The 22621-nt window shown below is 44.1% G+C and overlaps 1 protein-coding gene across 1 annotated transcript in view; it reads left to right on the forward strand.

Moving 5' to 3' along the window:
• GAD2 (glutamate decarboxylase 2) overlaps positions 1–22621 on the forward strand; it is a 65646-nt gene that overhangs the window by 18984 nt on the left and 24041 nt on the right. The window contains exons 8-11 of the mRNA XM_070800839.1: positions 7454–7533; positions 17211–17265; positions 18942–19058; positions 20723–20787. Of these exons, the coding sequence (XP_070656940.1) occupies positions 7454–7533; positions 17211–17265; positions 18942–19058; positions 20723–20787 (317 nt within the window). The remainder of the gene's footprint in view (positions 1–7453; positions 7534–17210; positions 17266–18941; positions 19059–20722; positions 20788–22621) is intronic.

Below are 22621 nucleotides of genomic sequence, written 5' to 3' on the forward strand. Positions count from 1 at the left end.
TTGAGATGTTTTCTTTATTCCTTCCTCTACTCACTCAGTGCTGCTGGATGCCAGACACTGGGGAGACAGGGGTGAACAGAACAGACCCAGTGTCGGCTCTCAAGGAGCCAGCATTGCGCTGTCAGAGAGGAGAAGAGGATGGTGACCCCTCCAGGTGCCCCTGAGTCACATTCCTTATCTGATGGGTGACTCTCCCTTGCTCCAAGTGCCAGGTCAGGAGTCACTGGATAGACCTGTTTTTCTTCAGGTTAGTGGATAAAGCTCATAAGCTTTGGGGTGGACTAGAAATGATGACAGGGCCTGCTCTACCCCTCCCAGGAGATTACTTAGTTCATTTCTTCCTCATCTGTAAAATGAAGATTACAATACCCAGTTCATGTAGTTGTTGGGAAGACGAGATGGGCTAATACAGTGCCTGGCCTTTTGTAAACACTCCACCAATGTCAACCAACACTGCTCTTGTAACCAAGCACCCACTGATGTCCCTATAGGTAGAGAGCTGAGCGCCTCCGGAGGGCAAGTTGAGGGCATATCTGGGGGTCAGTTATTTTCTTAAGATGGTACTTCTTCCCTGGTGGCTTCCCTGGTGGCTTAGATGGTAAAGAATCTGCCTGCAATGTGGGAGACCTCGGTTCAATCCCAGGGTTGGGAAAATACCCTGGAGAAGGGAATGGCAACTCACTCTAGTATTCTTGTCTGGAGAATCCAAGACAGAGGATCCTGGAGGGCTATGGTCCATGGCGTTAAAGAGTCAGACATGACTGAGTGACTAACACTTTTACTTTCCCCCCAAACACCCAAGCAGTACTCATGTAGTCACAGCTTTGAGATAGTTTGGATTCTCTGTTGTTGCTTGTATGATTTGGGGAGGTTTTTTTTTTTTTCCCACATGCTCCAATTTGGCATATGCTTATTTTATAACGTAAAGTGAATTGACATTAGTTTTGTTTGAAGGTTTTGAAATTCTGCTCAAATTACTCAGGGATATCTCAGGGTGGTATTACATTAGGTGATAGGCTGAAGAATTGGAAGGACCACAATTTTGTGAGCATCTATCAATGCTGGGCGACCTGTGGGCCCTTCCCATTCAATACCTATGCTTCTCACACCAACCCTCAAGGTAAGAATTCATCCTTGCAGCCGAACAAATGATGACTCAATGAGAGAGTAACTTACCTAACTAGAGCCAGGTCATTTTATCTCAAGGAACTGCTTTCTTTTTTTTTCTTTAATTTTTTTTATTGAAGTATAGTTGATTTGCAGTTATATAGTTGTTGTGTTAATTTCTGCTATACAGAAAAGCAATTCAGTTATACACATATATACATTGTTTTTCATTTCCTTTTCCATTATGGTTTATCACAGGATATTGAATAGTTCCCTGTGCTACACAGTAGAACCTGTTGTTTATCCATTCCTATATATTATCATTTACATCTACCAATTCCAAGCTTCCAATCCATCCCGCCCCACCTTTTTTCTGTGTCTGTGAATCTGTTTCTGTTTCATAGATAACTTCACTTGTGTCATATTTTCGATTCCACATATAAGGGATATCATATGGTATTTGTATTTCTCTGTCTGACTTACTTCACTTAGTATGATAATCTCTAGTTTCATCCATGTTGCTGCAAATGGCATTATTTCATTCTTTTTTATGGCTAATGTTCTGTTATATACATATGTACCACATCTTCTTTATCCATTCATCTGTTGATGGACATTTAGGTTCTTTCCATGCCAGATGACCTCTTTTCATTACACATTTTCATTCCACTCTTCTCAGGATCCTAAAATCAGGGAAATAATTGCTTTCATGTGGCTGGATACATGCTTGGTGCTGGTGTTCACGTTTGTCACCACACACCACCGTTGGGTCTACTTAATCCTGGTACACGCCATTCATTTCTTTTAAAACATACTTAAGGGCACAGACTCGCAGTGGGGTAACCTTATAGCTTTGAGTGCAAATAATAAGGTGGCAGCTGTACAGAAATGCCTCGTGTGCAGATCATGTCACCTCTGACTCACATGGAGTCTCTAAGAACATGGTGGGAGATCCCCTCCCCTCCACCAAATTGTGATAATCAGAAACCAGTGAGCTTGTACTCTGGGCTCCCACAGTACAAGCTCCTTTGTCCATCAGATGCTTTCCAAAACTGGGTGCTCTTTTAGTCCATTTGATGAGCAGAAGCAGGAGCAAGAGCGACCAGCTTGTCTGAGATGGTATAGGAGGCAAACGAGGGGGGTCAGGAAGGGGTGTGGAGTAGCAGGAGGACAGGGAAGGACTGCTGGTTCACTGACTGGCGGTGGGGGCAGGGGCTTCAGGGCAAGAGGAAGGGCTGAAGGAGCAGATTCCAGCTCAGTCATAGGCTAGGCTGGGCTTCAAGGTTTCCTTGCTGGGCATCTGTGATGTGTAAGGATGCATAATTCATCCACCTCTGTTCTGTGTGCCTGCACACACACACACGCACACAGACCCCATTCACTCCTCTCACAAATGGAAAGGCTATATTGGTAATAAAGGATCAAATCCAAGGATGACTGGTAGACCTTCCAGCTGAGAGATAAAGCTCTCTCTAGATACCTGCTTCCCAAGCTCCTCAGCCTTCAGGATGCTGTGCTCTGCTCTGGTTTATCAACAAGGGGTTCTGTTCAACATGGTGCCAAGGAGTAAAGATGTTTCTCTTGGTATTCTCACAGGCTCATGGCATCCTTCCATTTAAGCTGTCCTTACTGTTTCTTCCTCACTAGGTAGTCTCTTTTTTTTTTTTCCCTCTCAAGTTCCTTCTCTCTTAGGTCACTGGTTATTTGTGGATGATGTTGTTGTTGTTTAGTGCAAAGTCATATCTCTTTTGCAACCCCATGGGCTGTAGCATGCTAGGCTCCTCTGTCCATGGGATTTCCCAGGCAAGAATCCTGGAGTGGGTTGCCATTTTTCCTTCTCCTGGGATCTTCCCAACCCAGGGATGTAACTTGTGTCTCCTGCATCGGCAGGTGGATTCTTTACCCCTGAGTCACCAGGAAAGTCCCCTATTTGTAGATAGCATTTAGCTATTTCCCTGTTCCCTCTCCTGAAAATGGAAGTGGACTTAGTGTTTGGTACCCAACTTTCTTTTTCATGCCTTTGTTCCCTCTCTTGAAGCTTCCTATTTCGGTGTGTGTTTTTCCTTTAAATGTGTGGCATTCGGTACAGTGATCAATGATCCTCGGTAATTGCCCCTCACTTGAGAATCCCCATTCTTCCTCATTAAAGACCAGACAAGGCTACTTCCTCTCATTGACCGGTGCATCAGATCTCTTATTTATCCTCAGTGTGCCATTTAGCTGTTTAGTGCTGTCCAAGTTCAGGAGAGGAAAAAAAACCCAGAAACCAGTGAATCACTGATGGTATATGTTTATGGTGCTACTACTAAGTCGTGTCGGACTCTTTGTGACCCCATGGATTGTAGTCCACCAGGCTTCCTCGTCCATGGGATTTCCCAGGCAAGAATGCTGGGGTGGATTGCCCTTTCCTTCTCCAGGGGATCTTCCCAACCCAGGGGTAGAACCCGCATTTTCTGCACTGGCAAGCAGTTCTTCACCAGTGAGTCACTTGGGAAACCCAGAAGTTTATTGTACACACACCAATAAGACACCTTGCAAAGCACGAGCAACGAGGCTCAGAGATGGTTGTTACAGAGCAGCTTATATAATGTGGAGGCACTGACGGTTGATTCCTCACAGCGCTTGGTTACAACATTAAAATTTTCTGAAGTGAAAGGGAGTTGGTTCACGGTTCCCACCTATAAATGGGGGAAAGTGAAAAGTGAAAGTCACTCAGTCATGTCCGACTCTTTGCGACCCCAGGGGCTGTAGCCTGCCAGGCTCCTCTGTCTATTGAATTCTCCAGGCCAGAATACTGGAGTGGGTAGCCTTTCTCTTCTCCAGGGGATCTTTCCAATCCAGGATCAAACCCAGGTCTCTCACACTGCCTGTGGATTCTTCACCATCTGAGCCACCAGGGAAGCCCAAAGAATAGTGGAGTGGGTAGCCGTTCCCTTCTCCAGTGGCTTTCCTGACCCAGGAACCGAATTGGGGTCTCCTGCATTGCAGGCAGATTCTTTACCAGCTGAGCTACCAGGGAAGCCCCTATAAATGGGGAGAATGATTTAAGTCTCATGATTTTCAGAGGCATCCTTGAAAAGAGACCCGTCAAGTGAGCCTCACTTGTCTTGCAAAATCAGATAAATTGAGCTTTGCTTGTCTGACTACCCTGGTTTTGTCTGCTCAGGGAATTTTCAAGTCTCTGTTTGTGTTGGGTTTTAACAGTGCTTACAAGCTCATTCACTGAGGGGCCTAATTTGGGGTGTGTGTGCTTGCCCAGCAGGGCAGCTGGCACCTCCATTTTGTGCCTCCTTGGTAGGAACAGACTTAGGGCCATTTTCCCCTGGGTGTCATCTTTGGGGGTCACCCAGGGATCCAGTAACTACGTAAGAGAGAACATTCCTTTTCTTTTCTTTTTTTGGTGGGGAAGCCGTGCTTCTTTCCAAATACAACGAAACTTTCTTAGTTCCCAGGTATCTTGGTAATGGTTGTCCACGTTGTCTTCCTGAGGTTGTAAAATTAACTAAGGACTCCTCATCACTACTCTTAACTGCACTGGGCTTTTTAAAACTCCTCTATTCAACACCTCATTTATTGGTTTCTAGTATTTGCTGCTGTTATAAATGTGATTTCTTCTTGCTTATTAGCCACACCCCCTAGAAGTATGTGTGTTAGCAGTTCCTAGGCTGCACATTTGAGAATTCAGAGAAGTCCAAAGCATACATTGGAGGAGAACACACTCTGGAGCCATCAATTAAAATTCAAGGCAGCCACCCTTTGCAGATGTAAATTGAGGAAACAGCTCTCCTTTTGGACAGCTTAATGACCTGTATTTAATAGTAGGAGGCTGCTCGCAGATGCAGTACAGCTGGGCAAAGTTGGATCCTCGCTGCTCTTCAGAATGCACAGTGATTACAGCCATTGAAATGATTCAGATTCTTAGCCAGAATCCATAACCAAAATCACAAAGATTCCGCTCATCAGGGTGGCCTTTCCACTTGCACTGTTTGCCCAAGCCAGTGACTGATGCCTCCATCCTGATAACACCCTGGGCTGGATGGTCGTCTCCACCACAGATAGACCCTCCAATGAGATTGGGATGAAAGAGTGCTGGGTTTCAGGCCAACTGCTCTTCCTTGACGGCACATAATTTCACTGGACTTGAAAAAAAGTGAATGTAATCTGAGTAGCAAAATGTAAGTCTGGGAGCCATACAATACACAGCTGCTGGAGGCAGTGGCTGTGTTCTGATGCCTTGTGTGTGAGATTGGCACAGATTACTGTGTGTTGTTTACTCATTCAGTCATGTCCAGTTCTTTTGCAACTCCATGGACTATAGCCCTCCAGGCTCCTCTGTCCATGGGATTTTTCAGGCAAGAGTACTAGAATGGGTTGCCATTTCATTCCTAGAGGATCTTCCTAACCTAGGGATTGAACCTGTGTCTCTGGCTTGGCAGGTGGATTCTTTACCACTAAACCACCTAGCAGGTTTTTTTTTTTTTTTTAAATAATTTCCAGGATCTTGTTATCTTCATGCAAAAGCCCAGGTGAATTCAACAACAACAAAATCCAAACAGTCCCCTTCAAAAATGGGCAAAGAGCCTGTATAGACATTTCTCCAAAGAAATGTACCAATGGCCAGTAAGTCCATGAAATGATGTTTGACATGACTAATGATTAGGTAAATAAGAAGCAAAATCATAATGAAGTATCACCCCACACCTATCAGAATGACTGTTACCAGAAAACAGAAAACAACAACCATTGCCAAGGGTATGGAGACTCGAACTGTTGTGCACTGCCAGTGAGAAAGGAAAATGCTGCTGCTAAGGAAACAGTATGGCAGCTCCTCAGAAGCAGAATTACCTTATGATCCAGCATTTCCACTTCTGAGTATATACCCAAAAGAATGAAAAGCAAAACTCAAGGAGATAATTGTCCATCCATGTTCATAGCAGCATTATTCACAAGACCAAAGGGTGGAAGCAACCCAAGTGTTTATTGACAGATGAATGAAAAACTAAAGTGTTGTGTGTACATAAGATAAATATGCAACGTGCACTCAGTTGCTCAGTCGTGTCTGACTCTTTGTGGCCCTGTGGACTGTAGCCCACCAGGTTCCTCTGTCCATGGGACTTTCCATGCAAGAGTATTGGAGCGGGTTGTCATTTCCTACCCCAGGAGATCTTCCCAACCCAGGGATCAAACCCGCATCTCTTGCTCTACTTGTATTGGAGGCAGATTCTTCACCACTGCGCCACCTTGGAAGTCCAAAATGAATGTGATTTGACATTAAAAAGGGAGGAAATTCTGACACATGCTACAACATGGATGAACCTTGAGGCTATTATGCTAATGAAATAAGCCAGTCACACACAAAAAATAATTACCCTATGGTTCTGCTGACATGAGGTATTAAAGTAGTCAAATTCATCAAGATAGAAAGTAGAATGGTAAGAGCAAGCCCTCCAGGAGACTGTGACATATCCCGCAGTTTGGGAACCACTGCTTGAGAGAAGGGTGGACCATCCAGCATGAAGGAGCCTCTGTTCTCCTGTGCTGTGCGTGTTCAGGTCAAGTTGAGTGCTTCTCGCTAAGGGGGTTCCATTGGCAAATAAATGTAAGAAACATAGCAAAACAGATCTACCTTGGATATCTGCTGCGTGTGTTTTCCTATTAAAGGCTCTGACAAGTCCTATACTAGGGAGATTTAATTCATCTTGTTTAACCGGAAAAAGTGAAAAGTGGAAGTGTTAAAGTCGCTCAGTTGTATCCAGTTCTTTGTGACGCTGTGGATTATAGCCTGCCAGGTTCCTCTGTCCATGGGATTTTTCAGGCAAGAATACTGGAGTGGGTTGCCATGCCCTTCTCCAGGGGATCTTCCTGACCCAGGGATGAACTTGGGTCCCCTGCATTGCAGGCAGATTCTTTACCATCTGAGCCAGCCACCAGGGATGCTTCCACAAATTCTTGAATGAAGAATACATTATCACTGTGGTGATACCTGATAGTCTTTTTGCTAGGAGTCTTCAAAAAATGGGGAGCTGCTGTTTAATGGATACAGAGTGTCAGTCTTTACAAGATGATAAAGAGCTCAGGAGATAGATGGTAGTGATGGTTGCTCAACAATGTGAATATATTTAATGCCATTGGCCTAGAGACTTAAAATGGTTAAGATGATAAATTTCATGTTATGTGCCTTTCACCACAATTAAAAAAAATAAAAGGTTAAATGAAGGATTCCATCTTTTCTCAGCAATTCAGGCTTTGGAGGGACATGTCAGAAATAAAAGGAAAAAAGAAAACAGCCAAGGAAAAGGATCTTGACTTTATTTTCAACTAATTACAAACGTGGTTTCTTTTACAGAGCCATTTTTCTCTCAAGAAGGGAGCTGCAGCCTTGGGCATTGGAACAGACAGTGTGATTCTGATTAAATGTGATGAAAGGTGAGCATGAATCTGCAACCCTTGTTGGTTAGCAGTTTGCAGTTTGTATACATACGCCTTAAAAGTCTGAAAACAGGTGATGACCTGTAGGGCACAAACCTGCCTCCTTGCCAGCTGCTGATCTTCGCTGTTTCTTTTCCCCTCTTGCTTGGAGTCCTGGGACGTGGTTCCTCAATGACGCAGAGGCATTCACAGGCTTTTACTGAATCCATACCTTTGCTGAATCAACCAGAATTTTCTGCACCGAGAAGGTGCAGAAGGACATTTATCATCTGGGCACTTAAGCAGCAGCCAACGGGTTGAGAACTGATTTATGGAGGTGTCATTCCTCCAGGCACCACAGATTGTGTGAACTTGATGGAGTGATTACAGGAGGGGGACAGTTTAGGGAGCAGAAGGTAAATAATGCCTCCAGCAACTCATCAGCTCAGAGCCTGAGCCAAAGAGGTCTCTTAGGAAAACTCCCTGTCTTAATCTGGTACCCAAATTTCATAGGTAATCTGGATAAAGGTGAGGTTAAAATGTAAGAAAAATAAATTTAGTCTTAAAAGGATTGAATAAGAAATTCCACTAAATTAAAAGGAAGCCACTCAATTCACCATTTGTTTATTCATATGAATTTATTAGAGAGATATTTATGATCACTTACCATGTCACTAGGTTCTAGAAAAGCATAAGGCATAATCCTAGTTCCCTGGCTGTATATGACCCAAGTAGGGAGACGGCCTGTGGGCAGAAGGAGGGTGGGGTGACCTGGGGAGGAGCAGTGGAGATGAAGCGCTAGAATTGACGGGAATTACTGACTGACCCGGGGGAGGGTGTGTGCAAGTTGACAGGTGAGAGGAGAGGGAACACCAGGCTTCCCAGCTAAGTCCATGCGGTGCTATTCTCTAAGCCAGGAACCATCCCCCCACCACCCCGAAGTGGAGATACTGAGTTCGTAGAGCTTATGAGACGTCCAAGTGAGGGTGTCAGGGTATCCAACAGAAGCATCAGCCTGGAGGTCAGAAGATGTGTGATGGGAGCTGTGCAGAGTGGGCCTGGGCGAGAGTCAGGGGAACCCATGTGTCAGGGACATGCAGAGCGGAGCAGCTGCCATGCAGACTGAGGAGGGCCAGCCAGAGCTGTTGGAGGAGAATCAGGACCCAGGGCTGTGAGAGTGTTTCTAGAAGTGGTTGAAAGCTGAAAGGATTAGTCGCTCAGTCGTGTCCAACTCATTGTGACCCCATGGACTGTAGCCCACCAGGCTCTGCTGTCTATGGAGTTCTCCAGGCAAGAATACTGGAGTGGGTTGCCGTTTCCTTCTCCAGGGGATCTTCCCGACCCAGGGACTGAACCTAGGTCTCCTGTATTGTACACAGATTACCGTTTGAGCCACCAGGGAAGCCTGTGGAGTGGGTGCAGCATCAGATGCCAGCAATAGATGAAATGAGGGTCAACAGCTGCCTCTCAGCTTTCCTTATAAGAAGGTGGCTGATGAGTTTGGCAGGAGCAGTTTCAATAGAGGGTTGAGACTGGAAGGCAGTTTGCAGTGGGTTCAAGGGTAAGCAGAGAGGAGGAAATGGAGAAAAAAGCCAGATGTTTCCAGAGGTTGAGCCATGAAGGGGAGGAAGCAGGGTGGAAGCTGGACAGAGTCCAGCGTGGTGTGGTTTGAGTTGTTTTGAGGAAGGGAGCTTAAAGAAAAGAAAGTGTGAAAGAAAATGGAAGTCGCTCAGTTGTGCCTGACTCTTTGCGACCCCATGGACTGTAGCCCACCAGGCTCCTCTGTCCATGGGATTCTCCAGGCAAAAGTACTGGAGTGGTTTGCCATTCCCTTCTCCAGGGGATCTTCCTGACCCAGGGATTGAACCCAGATCTCCCACATTGCGGGCAGATTCTTTACTGTTTGAGCTACCCAGGAAGCCCAAGGGGGCTTAAGACATATTTAACTGCACAGGGAAGAGTCTGCTAGAGATGAAGTGTGAATTATATGGGGAAAAAATGGAAAAAATAGCCAAGGTTTAATTTCCTCTGTGAGTTCCTTATTCTTTTGGCTGAAATTATGTAGGAACTGCCTCTGAAGAGCTCACAAGCAATCTGAAATCATCTTACGTTATAAAACAGGAAGGAGACAGAGAGGAGAGAGCAGGAGTAGTGATGGAAGGGCAGGGGAAAGGTTTAGGGAGGAGGGCTGGTGAGGAGGGGAAGGGGCCAGCTGCTAGTGGATTTCAGTTCAGATACCCTCAGCATTAGAAAAGTTCTTAGACATTTACTCATCCAGCTTTTTTTTTTAACTTTGTAGTTTTTTGAATAATTTCAACCAAAGAAAAATTGCAACGATAGTAACAAGAACTCTCACATACTCTACACCCAAATTCACCAGTCACTAGCATTCTGATATGCTTGCTTTACCATTCTGTTTCTTTCTGTGGATGGAATTTAATATTAATATTACGTATTGAACATAATGAATATTACAGTATTGTTTAGTTGCTAAAGCATATCCTACACTTTGCGACCCCATGGACAGTCACCTGCCAGGCTCCTCGCTCCAGTGGGATTTCCCAGGCAAGAATACGGAGTGGGTTGCCATTTCCTTTTCCAGGGGATCTTCCCGACCTAGGGATAAGACCCATGTCTCCTGCATTGGCAGGTGGATTCTTTACCACTGAGCCATCAGGAAATCATTACAATATTATATACATTAATATATGTATATTATAGATATAATTTTTTCTGAATCACTTGAGAATTCCTTGCAGACATCATTTCCCTTTATCCATTAATGTGTCAGTGTGTGTTTTTGTTTGTTTGTTGGCCATGGCGTGCAGCATGTGGGATCTCATTTCCCTGACCAGGGATCGAACCCATGACTCCTTCTGTGGAAGCAGAGTTTTAACAACTGGATCAACAGGGAAGTCTAGTTCAATGTGCATTTTTTTTTTATAACAAAGATATTAATTTACCTAATCATAGTCCAGTTACCAAAATCAGGAAACTTGACATTGACGCAGACTAATCTTTAATCTATCCGCCCTATTCAGATTTCATCAATTGTCCCAATCCTATCCTTTCAGTTCAGTTCAGTCACTCAGTTGTGTCCAACTCTTTGCCACCCCATGGACTGCAGCACGCCAGGCATTGCTGTCCTTCACCATCTCCCGGAGTTTGTGCAAACTCATGTCCATCGAGTCAGTGATGCCATCCAAATATCTCATCCTCTATTGTCCCCTTAGAGCTATTTTTTTTTTCCTGTGCAGGTTCACAGGTGACACTTAGTTTTCACCTTTTTAGTCCCCTTTAATCTGGAACTTGTCCTCATCCTTCCATTGTTTATCATGACATTGATATTTTGATGAGTGTAGATCATTTATTTTGCAGAATATTTCTTAATTTGGGTTTATTTGACATTTCCTTATGATTAGATTCAGGCAATGCATTTTGGGCAGGAATTCCAGGAAGGTCTCTCCACTGTAAAATGACTGTTCTCTACTTTGCTGCTGCTGCTAAGTCACTTCAGTCATGTCTGACTCTGTGTGACCCCATAGACGGAAGCCCACCAGGCTCCCCCGTCCCTGGGATTCTCCAGGCAAGAACACTGGAGTGGGTTGCCATTTCAGGGGAATGCTTTGAGACTATATATAAATACTATGTCCCTCCTAAAACATTCATTCACTAGTTTAGCATCCATTGATGATGCTAAAAGAAGGAAGAATTTCCTTTTTCTCTCTTTTTCCATCTCTCTTGCTCTATCTCTGTCTGTCTATCTGTCTGTCTCTATTATATGTTATCAGTATGGACGTTCAGGTACTTTCAGAAAATTCTCTCCAGCATTCTCTTCCACTTTCTTTGATTTCTCCATTTCTTGCTCCTCCCTTCAGGGTTCCCTTTAACTTACCTAAATTATTAGTAAATTGCTATTAAACCTCACAGGAAATATGTCTGACCAATATACATGATACCCTGTTGGCCTTGGACCAAAAAAGTCATCAACCTTTTAGCCCCCTTGTAACACAGTAATAAGTCTCTTGTAGAGTTGGCCTGTGGAGAAGGCAATGGCACCCCACTCCAGTACTCTTGCCTGGAAAATCCCATGGACGGAGGAGCCTGGTAGGCTACAGTCCGTGAGGTCGCTAAGAGTCAGACATGACTGAGCAACTTCACTTTCACTTTTCACTTTCATGCATTGAAGGAAATGGCAACCCACTCCAGTGTTCTTGCCTGGAGAATCCCAGGGACGGGGGAGCCTGGTGGGCTGCTGTCTATGGGGTCACACAGAGTTGGACACGACTGAAGTGACTTAGTAGCAGCAGCAGCAGCAGCAGAGTTGACCTGAGGGGCGGAGATCAGGAGTAAGGCACAGTGCAGTGACTGCTTCTAAAACTGGTAGTTCCTCGTCACTGCTGGGGGCTTTTGCTATTAACAGTGGGTGTAACATTAGGCAATTTCTAATGGAAGGATCACGCATGCTTTCTTCTTCGCACACAAATCTCTGTGAACAGAGCCAAGCTCTCAGCTCTTAGGCTGATAGAATTATTATAGTTCACCAGGGTCAATGAGCAGAGTCACCAAAGACTCAAGCACCCGATTTGTGACCTGCCCAGAGCATCACACTCCCCAGTAATGGGCTTCTTTGGGTAAGATCGTTTTCCCCTTCACAGCCATGGGAAGATAACCATGAATCTGTATAGCACAGTGTAATCTGTGTCATTTGTTTCTTTCCTCAAAGAGAAGATTCTTCCTGCTGATGGCTCTAGCTGGCAGTGTGGGATTTTGCTCAGGCAACTTCATCAAGCTTTCTGACCCAATAGCATCATATGAATTAAAAAATTTTTTTAATTTATTGAGATAACCTTGGTTTATCATAGTTATAAAAATGTCATGTGTACAACATAAGGTTTTGACTTCTGTATACATTATGAGAGCATCATATGAATTTTTTAATACTTATTTTTCATGCTTAGGTTTTTTTAACCCATTCTGACACATTTTGCTTTTTAAATTAAAAAAAAAAATTTTTTTATTTGGCCACTCTGCATGGCATGTGGAATCTTAGTTACCCAACCAGGGGGCAAACCTGTGCGCCCTGCAGTGGACGCATGGAGTCTTAACCACTATATGGCTAGGAAAGTCTCCATCATATACATTTTTAAAAGACTATCAAAATCAAGAATCTCCATGTAAAACTGCCTCATCCAAAGCAGCAGTCTGGTTCAACAGTCCTCCCTTTTAATGGCAGTTTTTTTCTTAAACACTGGCACCTAACAGAGAATAACACTGCAGAGCATCAGCCACTGTTTCACTGGGTGCTTAGAGGCTGCTGCATACCTAAAGGTAAAAGATACACATTTTGCTATGGAAATACTTCTAAACCAGACATACAGGATGCAACAGCTGCCATCTAAAGCTTCCCTGCATGAAAAGATGCTTGTCTGGAAAAGCTAGGACTGCCAGAGAGCTTCTAATCCTCGGAGGAGCCTGTTGGGGAGTTTGGAGGCTCTCTTCCTCCTCACAGCACGTGGGCAGGTGGGGACGCACAAAGTCATGGCCGGACTTCCTTCTGCTAGCTGCCCTACGTCTGTGATGGCTCAAAAGCCTGGGTCCTGTGAAAAGTGCCTGGCTAGTATGTTACACAGTTATGGAAATCCTGCCAGGATAAAACTTCCATTTCTAAAGCGACGTTTCTCAACGTGGACCTAGGTCTGCCTGTGCCACAGTCTCCTTGTTAGAAATGCGGATTGCTATGCGTGTTTTTTCACTTGTTATTGTTTGTCTCCTCTGTTAGGATGTAAGCCCCGAGAGTAGAAACTGGCCTGTTTACCTGGTGCCCCAGCACCCCTAATAGCGTTTGGCACATAGTGAGTCTTCAGTAGATATTTGTAGAATGAATTAATTCCAGGGCCCTATCACTGACCTTCTGAATCAAAGTCCCTAAGATCAGGGCCAAGGAATATGCATTTTGAAGACATACATCATGATTTTTATGCATGCGAAATTTTACAAAGTCATCCAATTCTAAGATCACTGAAAAGGTGAAAAGTTTTGTCTACAGAGTCTCCCATACTAGCTTTCTGATCAGTCACCAAGATAAAGTGAGTATATTAATATTATCCTGGGGTGAAACATTTGCCTTCTAGTCACATACCTCCGACAAATGTCCATCTGCCACCTGCAGTGTGCCAGGCTCTGGGTTCCAGGTGGACAAAGCAAGTACAGGTTTGAAGGCTGGATGCCTGGAGAAGTCTGGAGCCTATCTGTTAAGGGAAAACCCAGAGCTTTCCACTCTGTGAGAAGCAAACACTTGGACTTGATGACTTGACAAGGCTGTCCCTTCTCCCTGCCTTCGTGTGGAAATGGACAGAGTGTATGTTCACTGGGCTTCCCAAGTGGTGCTAGTGGGAAAGGATCCACCTGCCAATGCAGGAGACATAAGAGATGTGTGTTCTATCCATGGGTGGGGAAGATCCCCTGGAGGAGGGCATGGCAACCCACTCCAGTATTCTTGCCTGGAAAATCCCATGGGCAGAGGAGCCTGGTGGGCTACAGTCCATAGGGTCGCAAAGTCAGACATGACTGAAGCGACTTATCATGCCTGCATGCATACGATCATTACTGCTTTCCCAGCAGGTGTGAATGATACCTCCAATTCTTGAAAGCTAAATGCCATCACAAAGGATTTAGCTTATCTTCTTCAAAGACAACAACATTTGCCAAGAGGTTTCCTGTATGTTTGGCCCTTTGAGTTTGTTCTGGAAGCTTGGCATTTACTTTCTCGTTTCAGCCAGGCTTTACCTGATCCTAGGCTGTCACGCAGGCAACTGTCTTATCCTATTTCCTCATTTGAGAAATGAGACAATCATTGAGAAAAAGAGAATGAGGTCTTGGGCCCCTCCCAATTCTGATGTTCCCTATCTGTGACTTTTCTGTGTGATCTTACTGCCAAGGGTTAACAAAATATCTAGATGTGATTAGTGAGCAAATAGCAATTGTCAAGTCAGTCTCCCCAGAACTCTCCAAGGCAGAGGAGGTTAGTCATGGTAGACTAGGTAACATTTGAGACTTGCAAACAGTTTCTGAAAATCTCCTCTCAATTTTATGTTTATCAACAAAAGCACCTTTGCAATTTCAAAGTACTTAAAACTTAGTTTCAAAGGGAAATATAAGACCTGAATTTCCTCTGAAATGTGAACCTTTTGTTTTTATCATGGTGGTGCAAGGTGTTTTGGCATAGAGATCTAAGAGAGGCCGAAAAATCACAACTTTCTTTTTCTTTTCTTTATTGGTGTATAATTGCTTTATAATGTTGTGTTAGTTTCTACTATACAGCAAAGTGAATCAGCTATACATATACATATATCCCGTCTTTGGGGGATTTCCTTCCCATTTAGGTCACCACAGAGCACTGAGTAGAGTTCCCTGTGCTGCACAGTAGGTTGTCACTAGTTACCTGTTTCCAACGTGATATCAATAGTGTATATATGTCGATCCAAATCTCCCCATTCACCCCTGCACTTCCCCTTTGATATCCGTGTGTTTGATCTCTATGCCTGTGTCTCTGTTTCCACTTTTTGCAAATAAAATCACAGCTTTCAGGGATGCTCCCAGGCCAAGCTGTGAAGTGTAGGGAGACATGTGGGGTGTGAAGGGCCTTCCAGAACTCTCCACGCCCCCCACCCACCCCTGCCACAAGCCTGCCCCTCCATTCCTTCTGTCCCTCCTTCAGAGGCCTGTCCCACAGAAAGTCCCCAGAGGTGGGCTGCTCAGATTAGAATCACACCCTCAGCACCCAATATACATTTAATGGTCTTTGTTTCACTGCAGTCCAACTGATTAATCACTGGTGATGTGTCCATTGCCGTTGCCAGGTAATTAATTGCATTTTAATGCTTTATTGACCAGGGCATTTTTGCAGAAACTAACACCTATGGCATTCATAGGTCTCTGGTCAGTAGTTTGTTAACTGCCCTTCTTTGGAAAATAGCTTCACAAAACTCAGTGGTTCTCCATGCTTTTTAAAGCAGAGGGACTAACCTCTGCTTTCCATGCCAACCATTATGTAATACCTTCTTTGTCAGCTTGAAATGAAAATTGTGGAAGATACAATGCCCACTATGCCTGAATTACTTTTATAAAATGGAGACAGGTGAGGAAAGTAGTTTAAAATAAAATAACATGTTTCAGTCAGGAAAGCTTAGGCAAGACAACACTAGAAGCTGTAATGAAGTAGCCTAATGGCTTGCTCTGTATCTAGATCGATATCTACCTAAAATTACAAGGATCCCCACAAAAGACTGTGAGTCTAAGGGCACACTCCAAACCTCACTGACTGTCCCCTCGATGCTGGTAGCATTCCCAGCTGCTTAAGGTGACAACCTCCTTCCCATCACTTATTTTTCCAAGCTGCGTTTTACAAACCTAGATCAGTGACCCCAATGTGAAAAGTTTAGCAGTGTAGAAACCTCAGAAGAGTTCTTTTGGTTCAAAAAAATCGTTCATGCCTCCAGTAACGTACAGGTAGCTACTCTGTCCTTTGCTTGGTTTTTCCCTCCAGAGTCTTGAGGTAGGAATGCCATAATGCATTATAAAAACCTCAACAATCAAAGCTCTCTTTTCTGGAATACTTCCTAAATGCCAAGCACTTTTAAAAATAATTTTTCATCTATTAACTCATATAACCCTCATAACTCCATAAGTAATATTATCGCTAAGGTATGGTCATAATAGGCACAGAGAAATTAAGTGACTTGACTAAGACAACACATCTAGCCACCTCTAACTTCTTGTAGAAATCAACTCCTTTGATTACTATAATAGTAGTGTTTTTTTTTAAATTACTAATTTATTTATTTTGGCTGCGCAGGGTCTCCGTTGTTGCACAGGGCTTTCTCTAGCTGCAGAGAGCAGTGGCTACTCTCTAGCTGCAGTGCACGGGCTTCTCATTGCGGTGGCTTCTCTTGTTGCAGAGCATCGCTCTAGGCTTGCGGGCTTCAATAGTTGTGGCGCCCGGGCTTAGTTGCCCCAAGGCATTAGGATCTGCCAGGACCGGGGATCGAGCTCATGTTCCTGCATTGGCAGGTGGATTCTTAACCACTGGGCCACCGGAGAAGTCCAATAGCGGGGTTTTATAGTAACTAAAGCACTATGTGTTTCTATTTTAGGAAGGAAAGGATGAAAGGATGGAGATGAAAGGTGCCTGTCTGACATTTGAGCCCATGAGTTCTTGGTCTGCTTTGTGGTTTTAGCTCTCGGAATGTAACTGGGTAGCTTTGGACGTAATATTTTCATTCAGATGTTTCAGAGTGGATTTTCTCTTCTTGGCATTTCATCTCTGTGTGCAATTGCAGGTCTGTTTGTTGGAAGATTTGGAAGACAAATCTTTTTTCTAAATCTGCTTTCAGTGCCAAATGTCTCACTCCAGAACAGGTTTGCTCTAACTAAGGAGATTGCCTATAAAACAGGCTCTGTGCAGAGTGGAGAGACACGTGGACAGCGGGATCGGGCGTCTCCTAAGCACATCAGAAATGACAGTCCAGCATCACTTGAAGGAAATGCCTTTCTTTCTGGAAACAACCAAGGAATGATTCCAATTGGTCCTTATTACCAATCATTTAAAGTTGAACTTTTACCCCCTTGCAACTCTTTGTAAAGGCAACAAAGTAAATTATTCAAAGCAAACATATATTTGCTTCTTCTTTCAGGGGGAAAATGATCCCGTCTGACCTTGAAAGAAGGATCCTTGAAGCCAAACAAAAAGTAAGTTTTTGAAGGGAGTTTTATGCAGCTCATAACAAGCTGAGGGTGTGTATTTCTGTTTCCATCCACTAGAGAAAGTGTTTTTGTTGTATTTGTAAAGAGTAAGTGGACTTTTTCATTCAGTCATTACTATTTCTCTGAGTGATGGGCTTTACTTTGAAAAATTCTAAGTTACTGAGTAAATACCATATACAGTGGTACTAACAGTTCTAGTAACACAGTTACACTAACAGTTCTAGTAACACAATGGTAGTAACAGCTTCCAGTGGACTTGCCTTCCTGTGTGATGAGGATTGGCATTAAACTGGAAAGACTGCATTCACAAATGGAAAATCCCTAGAAGCTAATTTAGTATATGGGAGTTACTGTGTGTGGTTACTTGAAAGGGACAGTTTTCCTGCCAAGACACATACTGAAATGATTGACCCTCCAAACACCTTATTTTTCAGGAAGCCATTTAGTACTTTTTTTTAGAAGTGACACGTTCTGAAGACCTGCTGAAAATTCCTCCAAAGCTCTAGAAAGTCATTTTCATCCCTTCATGATCTGCAGGTTGGAGCTTTTAGTAGATCTCATCTAGAATTCCCAGTTCAACAACATGACACATGAATTTTATTATTAGGATCTCAGAAATCATTATTTGTTTTCTTAGGCCTTTTCCTCCCCTGCAAAGTGGCAGCAGGATCCTTTCCCCTTATTCTGGTCCTAGAACCACTTGTAACCACATAAAACTTTGCTGCCACCTAAAGACTGACTCTGTAACATCAGGGCCTGTCGTGTCTTTATGGAGAAACTCTTCACCCTATTTGAGGCCTTCTTCAGCCATCTTTCAGCAACAGCCTATTATTTCCATCCGCTTTCATTTGGTCTTCCCTGGTGGCTCAGACATTAAAGAATCTGCCTGTGATGCAGGAAACCCGAGTTCCATCCCTGGGTCGGGAAGATCCCCTGGAGAAGGGAATGGCTGCCCACTCCAGTTGCCTGGAGAATTCCGTGGACTGAGAGGCCTGACGGGCTACAGGCCGTGGGGTCACAAAGAGTCGGACACGACTGAGTGACATTCTTTGGCCATTTTTCATCAGCAGCCTATTATTTCTATCAGTTTTCATTTATCCATGGCCAGACAGACTAAGTCAACTTAGATGGGTAAAATCATGGCTTATTGTTTACTCCCAAATGAATCCTCTGAGACTCCAAATAAGTTATCTAGGGATTTTTCCAGCGAGGAATAATGGGCTGGTAGGAGTTCCTTCCCTTTGTCCTTTTGTCTGCTCGCTCTATTATGTTCAGAGACCCTGCTATGAAAAAGAAAGACTAGGAAAGTAAGTGGGTGGGTGGGTAGGGGGGAAGGTCAGAAACTCTCCTTAGAATATACCAAAGGTTTGTGGGCACCACCAAGTTTACTCACCCCTGGGTCCAGTGCAGCCTCTTCTGAGAACTGGAGTGCTTGTTCTCATAAGGCAACTGGCAGAGCCAACGGAATGGCCTGAAGAACTCAGATCTGGAGGGCGAACGTCATTCCTACTAGCCTCCAAGTTATCGTCAAAACCCTTCTGGTGGTTCCAAAAAGACAGATGTGTAAGATAGGAGGAGAATGTCCACCTTTTAAAATCAGCTTTTTAAAAGAATCCTTGGACTGCTGGTTTACATTCTTTGGGGCTTTCTCATTTGCACAGGGGTTTGTCCCTTTCCTTGTGAGCGCCACGGCTGGGACCACTGTGTATGGAGCATTTGACCCCCTGTTAGCGGTTGCTGACATTTGCAAAAAGTATAAGATCTGGATGCACGTGGATGTAAGTATTCTAGAGGGACCACCACTGAAATGTTATTGCACATTTTGCGCCTGGAGCTCATGGAATGAAATGTATTGTATTTTTTTTTTTTCACTTTAGGCGTTTATTCCCAGAATGATGATAGATAAGCTTTTAAAGATCGCAGAGACAATGTAGTACATGACTCACACACTACATGACATGCGCTGTAAGCAATCTGAGGCTGATTATGCCTTAACTTCCCCAACAGGATAATATTCTTATTTCTGGGACCAGGACCTGAGCTGAGCACTTAGTTCTTGGTTCATTGGGTCATAATGTCCACAGAGGAACACACACAGTCACACACATGCAAACACACACATACACACAGTCACACACATGCAAACACACACACACACAGTCACACACATGCAAACACACACACACAAAGATACACACAGTCACACACATGCAAACACACACACACACAGTCACACACATGCAAACACACACACACAAAGATACACACAGTCACACACATGCAAACACACACACACACAGTCACACACATGCAAACACACACACACAAAGATACACACAGTCACACACATGCAAACACAAATGCACACAGTCTCATACATGCAAATACACACACACATACACACAGTCACACACATGCAAACACACATGCACACAGTCTCACACATGCAAATACAGAGTCACGTACACGCAAAGCTTCCTTCCTTATGAGAATGATCGAAAGAGTAAATAGGAATTTCATTTATCTAGGAGGTCCAGTGGATAAAAAATTCAACTCAAGTCAGAAACCAGTATAACTGAGGAGGAAAATAGATTTGACAACTTGCTAGGAAATATGAGTCACCAAATTTCCAATGTATGGTCAGCTAGTAAGATAGGCCATATATGAGACGTTTTGACTCCACAGTTAGTCACACCAAGAAATAATGGAGAGCACTCATCAAGACATTTTCAAATGAAAACAGATGTCAACTTTTAGAAGGACAAACTAATGGAATTTAAATTTAGACCAACATGACTCAAAGTGTGGCTCAATGATCAGCAACTCTCTGAAAACTGCTAACAACCCATGATGAGATCAGAAATCAATGCCACATCGTCACTAAGCACCATGCTTGGTTCAGCTGATGGGTTTTCCATTGTGAGGCTTTATCAACGAAGGAAGCGTAAGTTGCTTTCCATGCCGGTGCAAGAGACTTACGTTGTTGAGTAGACTGGCTTAGGTCATTTTGGCTTTATATTAATAATATGCACTCAGAGTTGTCAGAAAGAGTTTTCCTTGCAATGTGAAAGTTGTTTAAAGGGTTTTAATTTATCATTTTTAGTCTAAACTGTGGAGATATTAGCACTTGTAGTTCTGAAATGATGGGCTTCCATAGGACTAAGCACAGCACTGATGGATTGGGAAAGCTCTTTCTCCTTTTCCTGCAGACTGAGGAAGTGTTTGGCTTCTGACACCCATATAAAAGTGGGATGGAGCCTGAGACCTTAGAATAGCCCCCCAAGTTAACCTTTGGAAGTCTAGTGCCAATCCCCAAGTTATCTGGGGTTGAGGCTGTAACTTTCACTCCATGCAATGCTTACTGTTTTGAAAGATACCAAACTCTAGAAATCCAGGCAATGAAAAAACACTGCCTTTGCTTTGTATGCCCTTCTTTTTCCAGGCAGCTTGGGGTGGGGGATTACTGATGTCTCGGAAACACAAGTGGAAACTGAGCGGCGTGGAGAGGTACGTACATTTTTCTCCTTAACAATGTACCATGTGAAAGCTATATATGAAAAGCAAATTACACCCAATATCCAAGAAGTGTTGGTGTACAGGTGAGCCCATTCTCTCCTTGCTCGTGTGCTTTGCCTTGTGTGGTCATAAATGCATGAGTATTTTGTGTAGACAGCAGAGACATCAGATCCTATCCAAGTGACCCAAGTCATATGTCTCTCAAACACAGAGATCATAGAGATTCCCAACTGGCCTCCATGCTTGACCAGAGTACTCAGGAATGACCTTCCTGGGGTCTCAGAACCAACAACTATCAAAATTGTTAAAAGCTTCATGCAGGCCACTGTTTTCTGGGGGGACAGAGGTCGCTCTCACTAGAGGATAATAACCACTGCTTTAAAGAAACCAATTAATAATTTTGTGATGCAAAGAAGCACCTTGTAATTTATTAGTGTTGAAAGAGGGGTTTGTGGTTTAACGTGGTCCATTGACTTAAAGTGAAACCTGCTTGTGATAACATCGCCTGATGGCTTCATCTCCATAATGGTTCTTTCTGGTGAGTTCTGATGGATCCTGCAGTCACCTTTACTTAGGATACTAAGAAGGAGACCACTGAGAAAAAGCTGCAAAGCACAAAGGAGCTGATATTTGATTAGCATAAAGCCTACTCAGGGCCAAAGGAAAAAGACAAAGAATCACAGAATGCAGAATTGGTCTCAGGCTTCGGTTCCTGCCCCTATGCAGAGGGAGCTCAGAGTTCCCAGTTCTCCCATCACAACGTGGCAGGTCAAGGATAGCAGGGAGCCTGACATGCCAGGCAACTGAGAAAGCCTGGATTCATCCAGGACTGCCAAATGCCCACTGTGCCCAGCCAAGTAGCCAGGTGTTGTCAAGGGGAAGCTTCCCCCGGCTCTACCTCTGGATATCTCGGCACAATTTCTGTACCAAGATGAGGAGACTGACAGGGCTTGAAAACATCTGAGCGCACCAATCACACAGGGCAGCCGGGCCAGAATGAATGGACAGGGTGTGCTGTGTGATATCCAGGCCTACCCACGTGCAGAGAGCGCATGGGTGGGGAAGGAGGGCGTGGGATGACTGAAGAGTCTGGGGCACCCTGCCTCATGAGCAGAAGGAGGGCTGGAGAAGACTCGAGACAGACCAGCCAAGGACCAGGTCCCCCAGTCTGCTGCCCACATTCTGACTGCAGGTGCCTGTTCAGGTGTGAGTGGGTGAGGATTGGCCTGTCCTCTTCCCAGGGGGAGCCAGCTTTAGGTCTCTGCTTCTGGTTAGTTGATCGGAATTCCTTCTTGTCGTGAAGATCTGCCTGGAACTAGAAGCTAAAGAAGGAGTGAACTAAACAGGAAAAGAGAATGAAGAAAAGAAAACCATCCAGAAGGTGCTTGTTGAGAAGATCGGAACAAAAATTCAGATGACATGCTATCAGAAGAATTGGCCTGTGTACAGAACCTTCTCATCGTTGAGTCCCCTTAAACTGACCAGCACAGAACGTGAGAGGCTGTTTCTATACCTTTTATGCCAGCTGTGGTTCCAAGTGCTGACAGCCAGCCAAGGGTGCCCTCCACCAATGACTACCTGAAAGCTCACTAAATCACATACTCTGGGCTTTGGAAAAATAAACAGCCACGCGCCTTTGTACTGAAGACTCTTATTTAAGAGCAAAGCTTAGAACATTCGTTATGGAACACAGAGTCCTCTCTAGTGGCTGGAATTCTTGAAGCTGTGTTGGAAGTAAATCTACTAAGTGGAAACAGCCAAAGAAGTCCTTTTTAAAAATGAGGGACTGTCAGGACTTCCCTGATGGTCCAGTGGTTAAGACTCC

The sequence above is a fragment of the Bos indicus genome, chromosome 13 (genome assembly GCF_029378745.1).
Source record: "Bos indicus isolate NIAB-ARS_2022 breed Sahiwal x Tharparkar chromosome 13, NIAB-ARS_B.indTharparkar_mat_pri_1.0, whole genome shotgun sequence".
Classification (NCBI taxonomy): Eukaryota; Metazoa; Chordata; class Mammalia; order Artiodactyla; family Bovidae; genus Bos; species Bos indicus.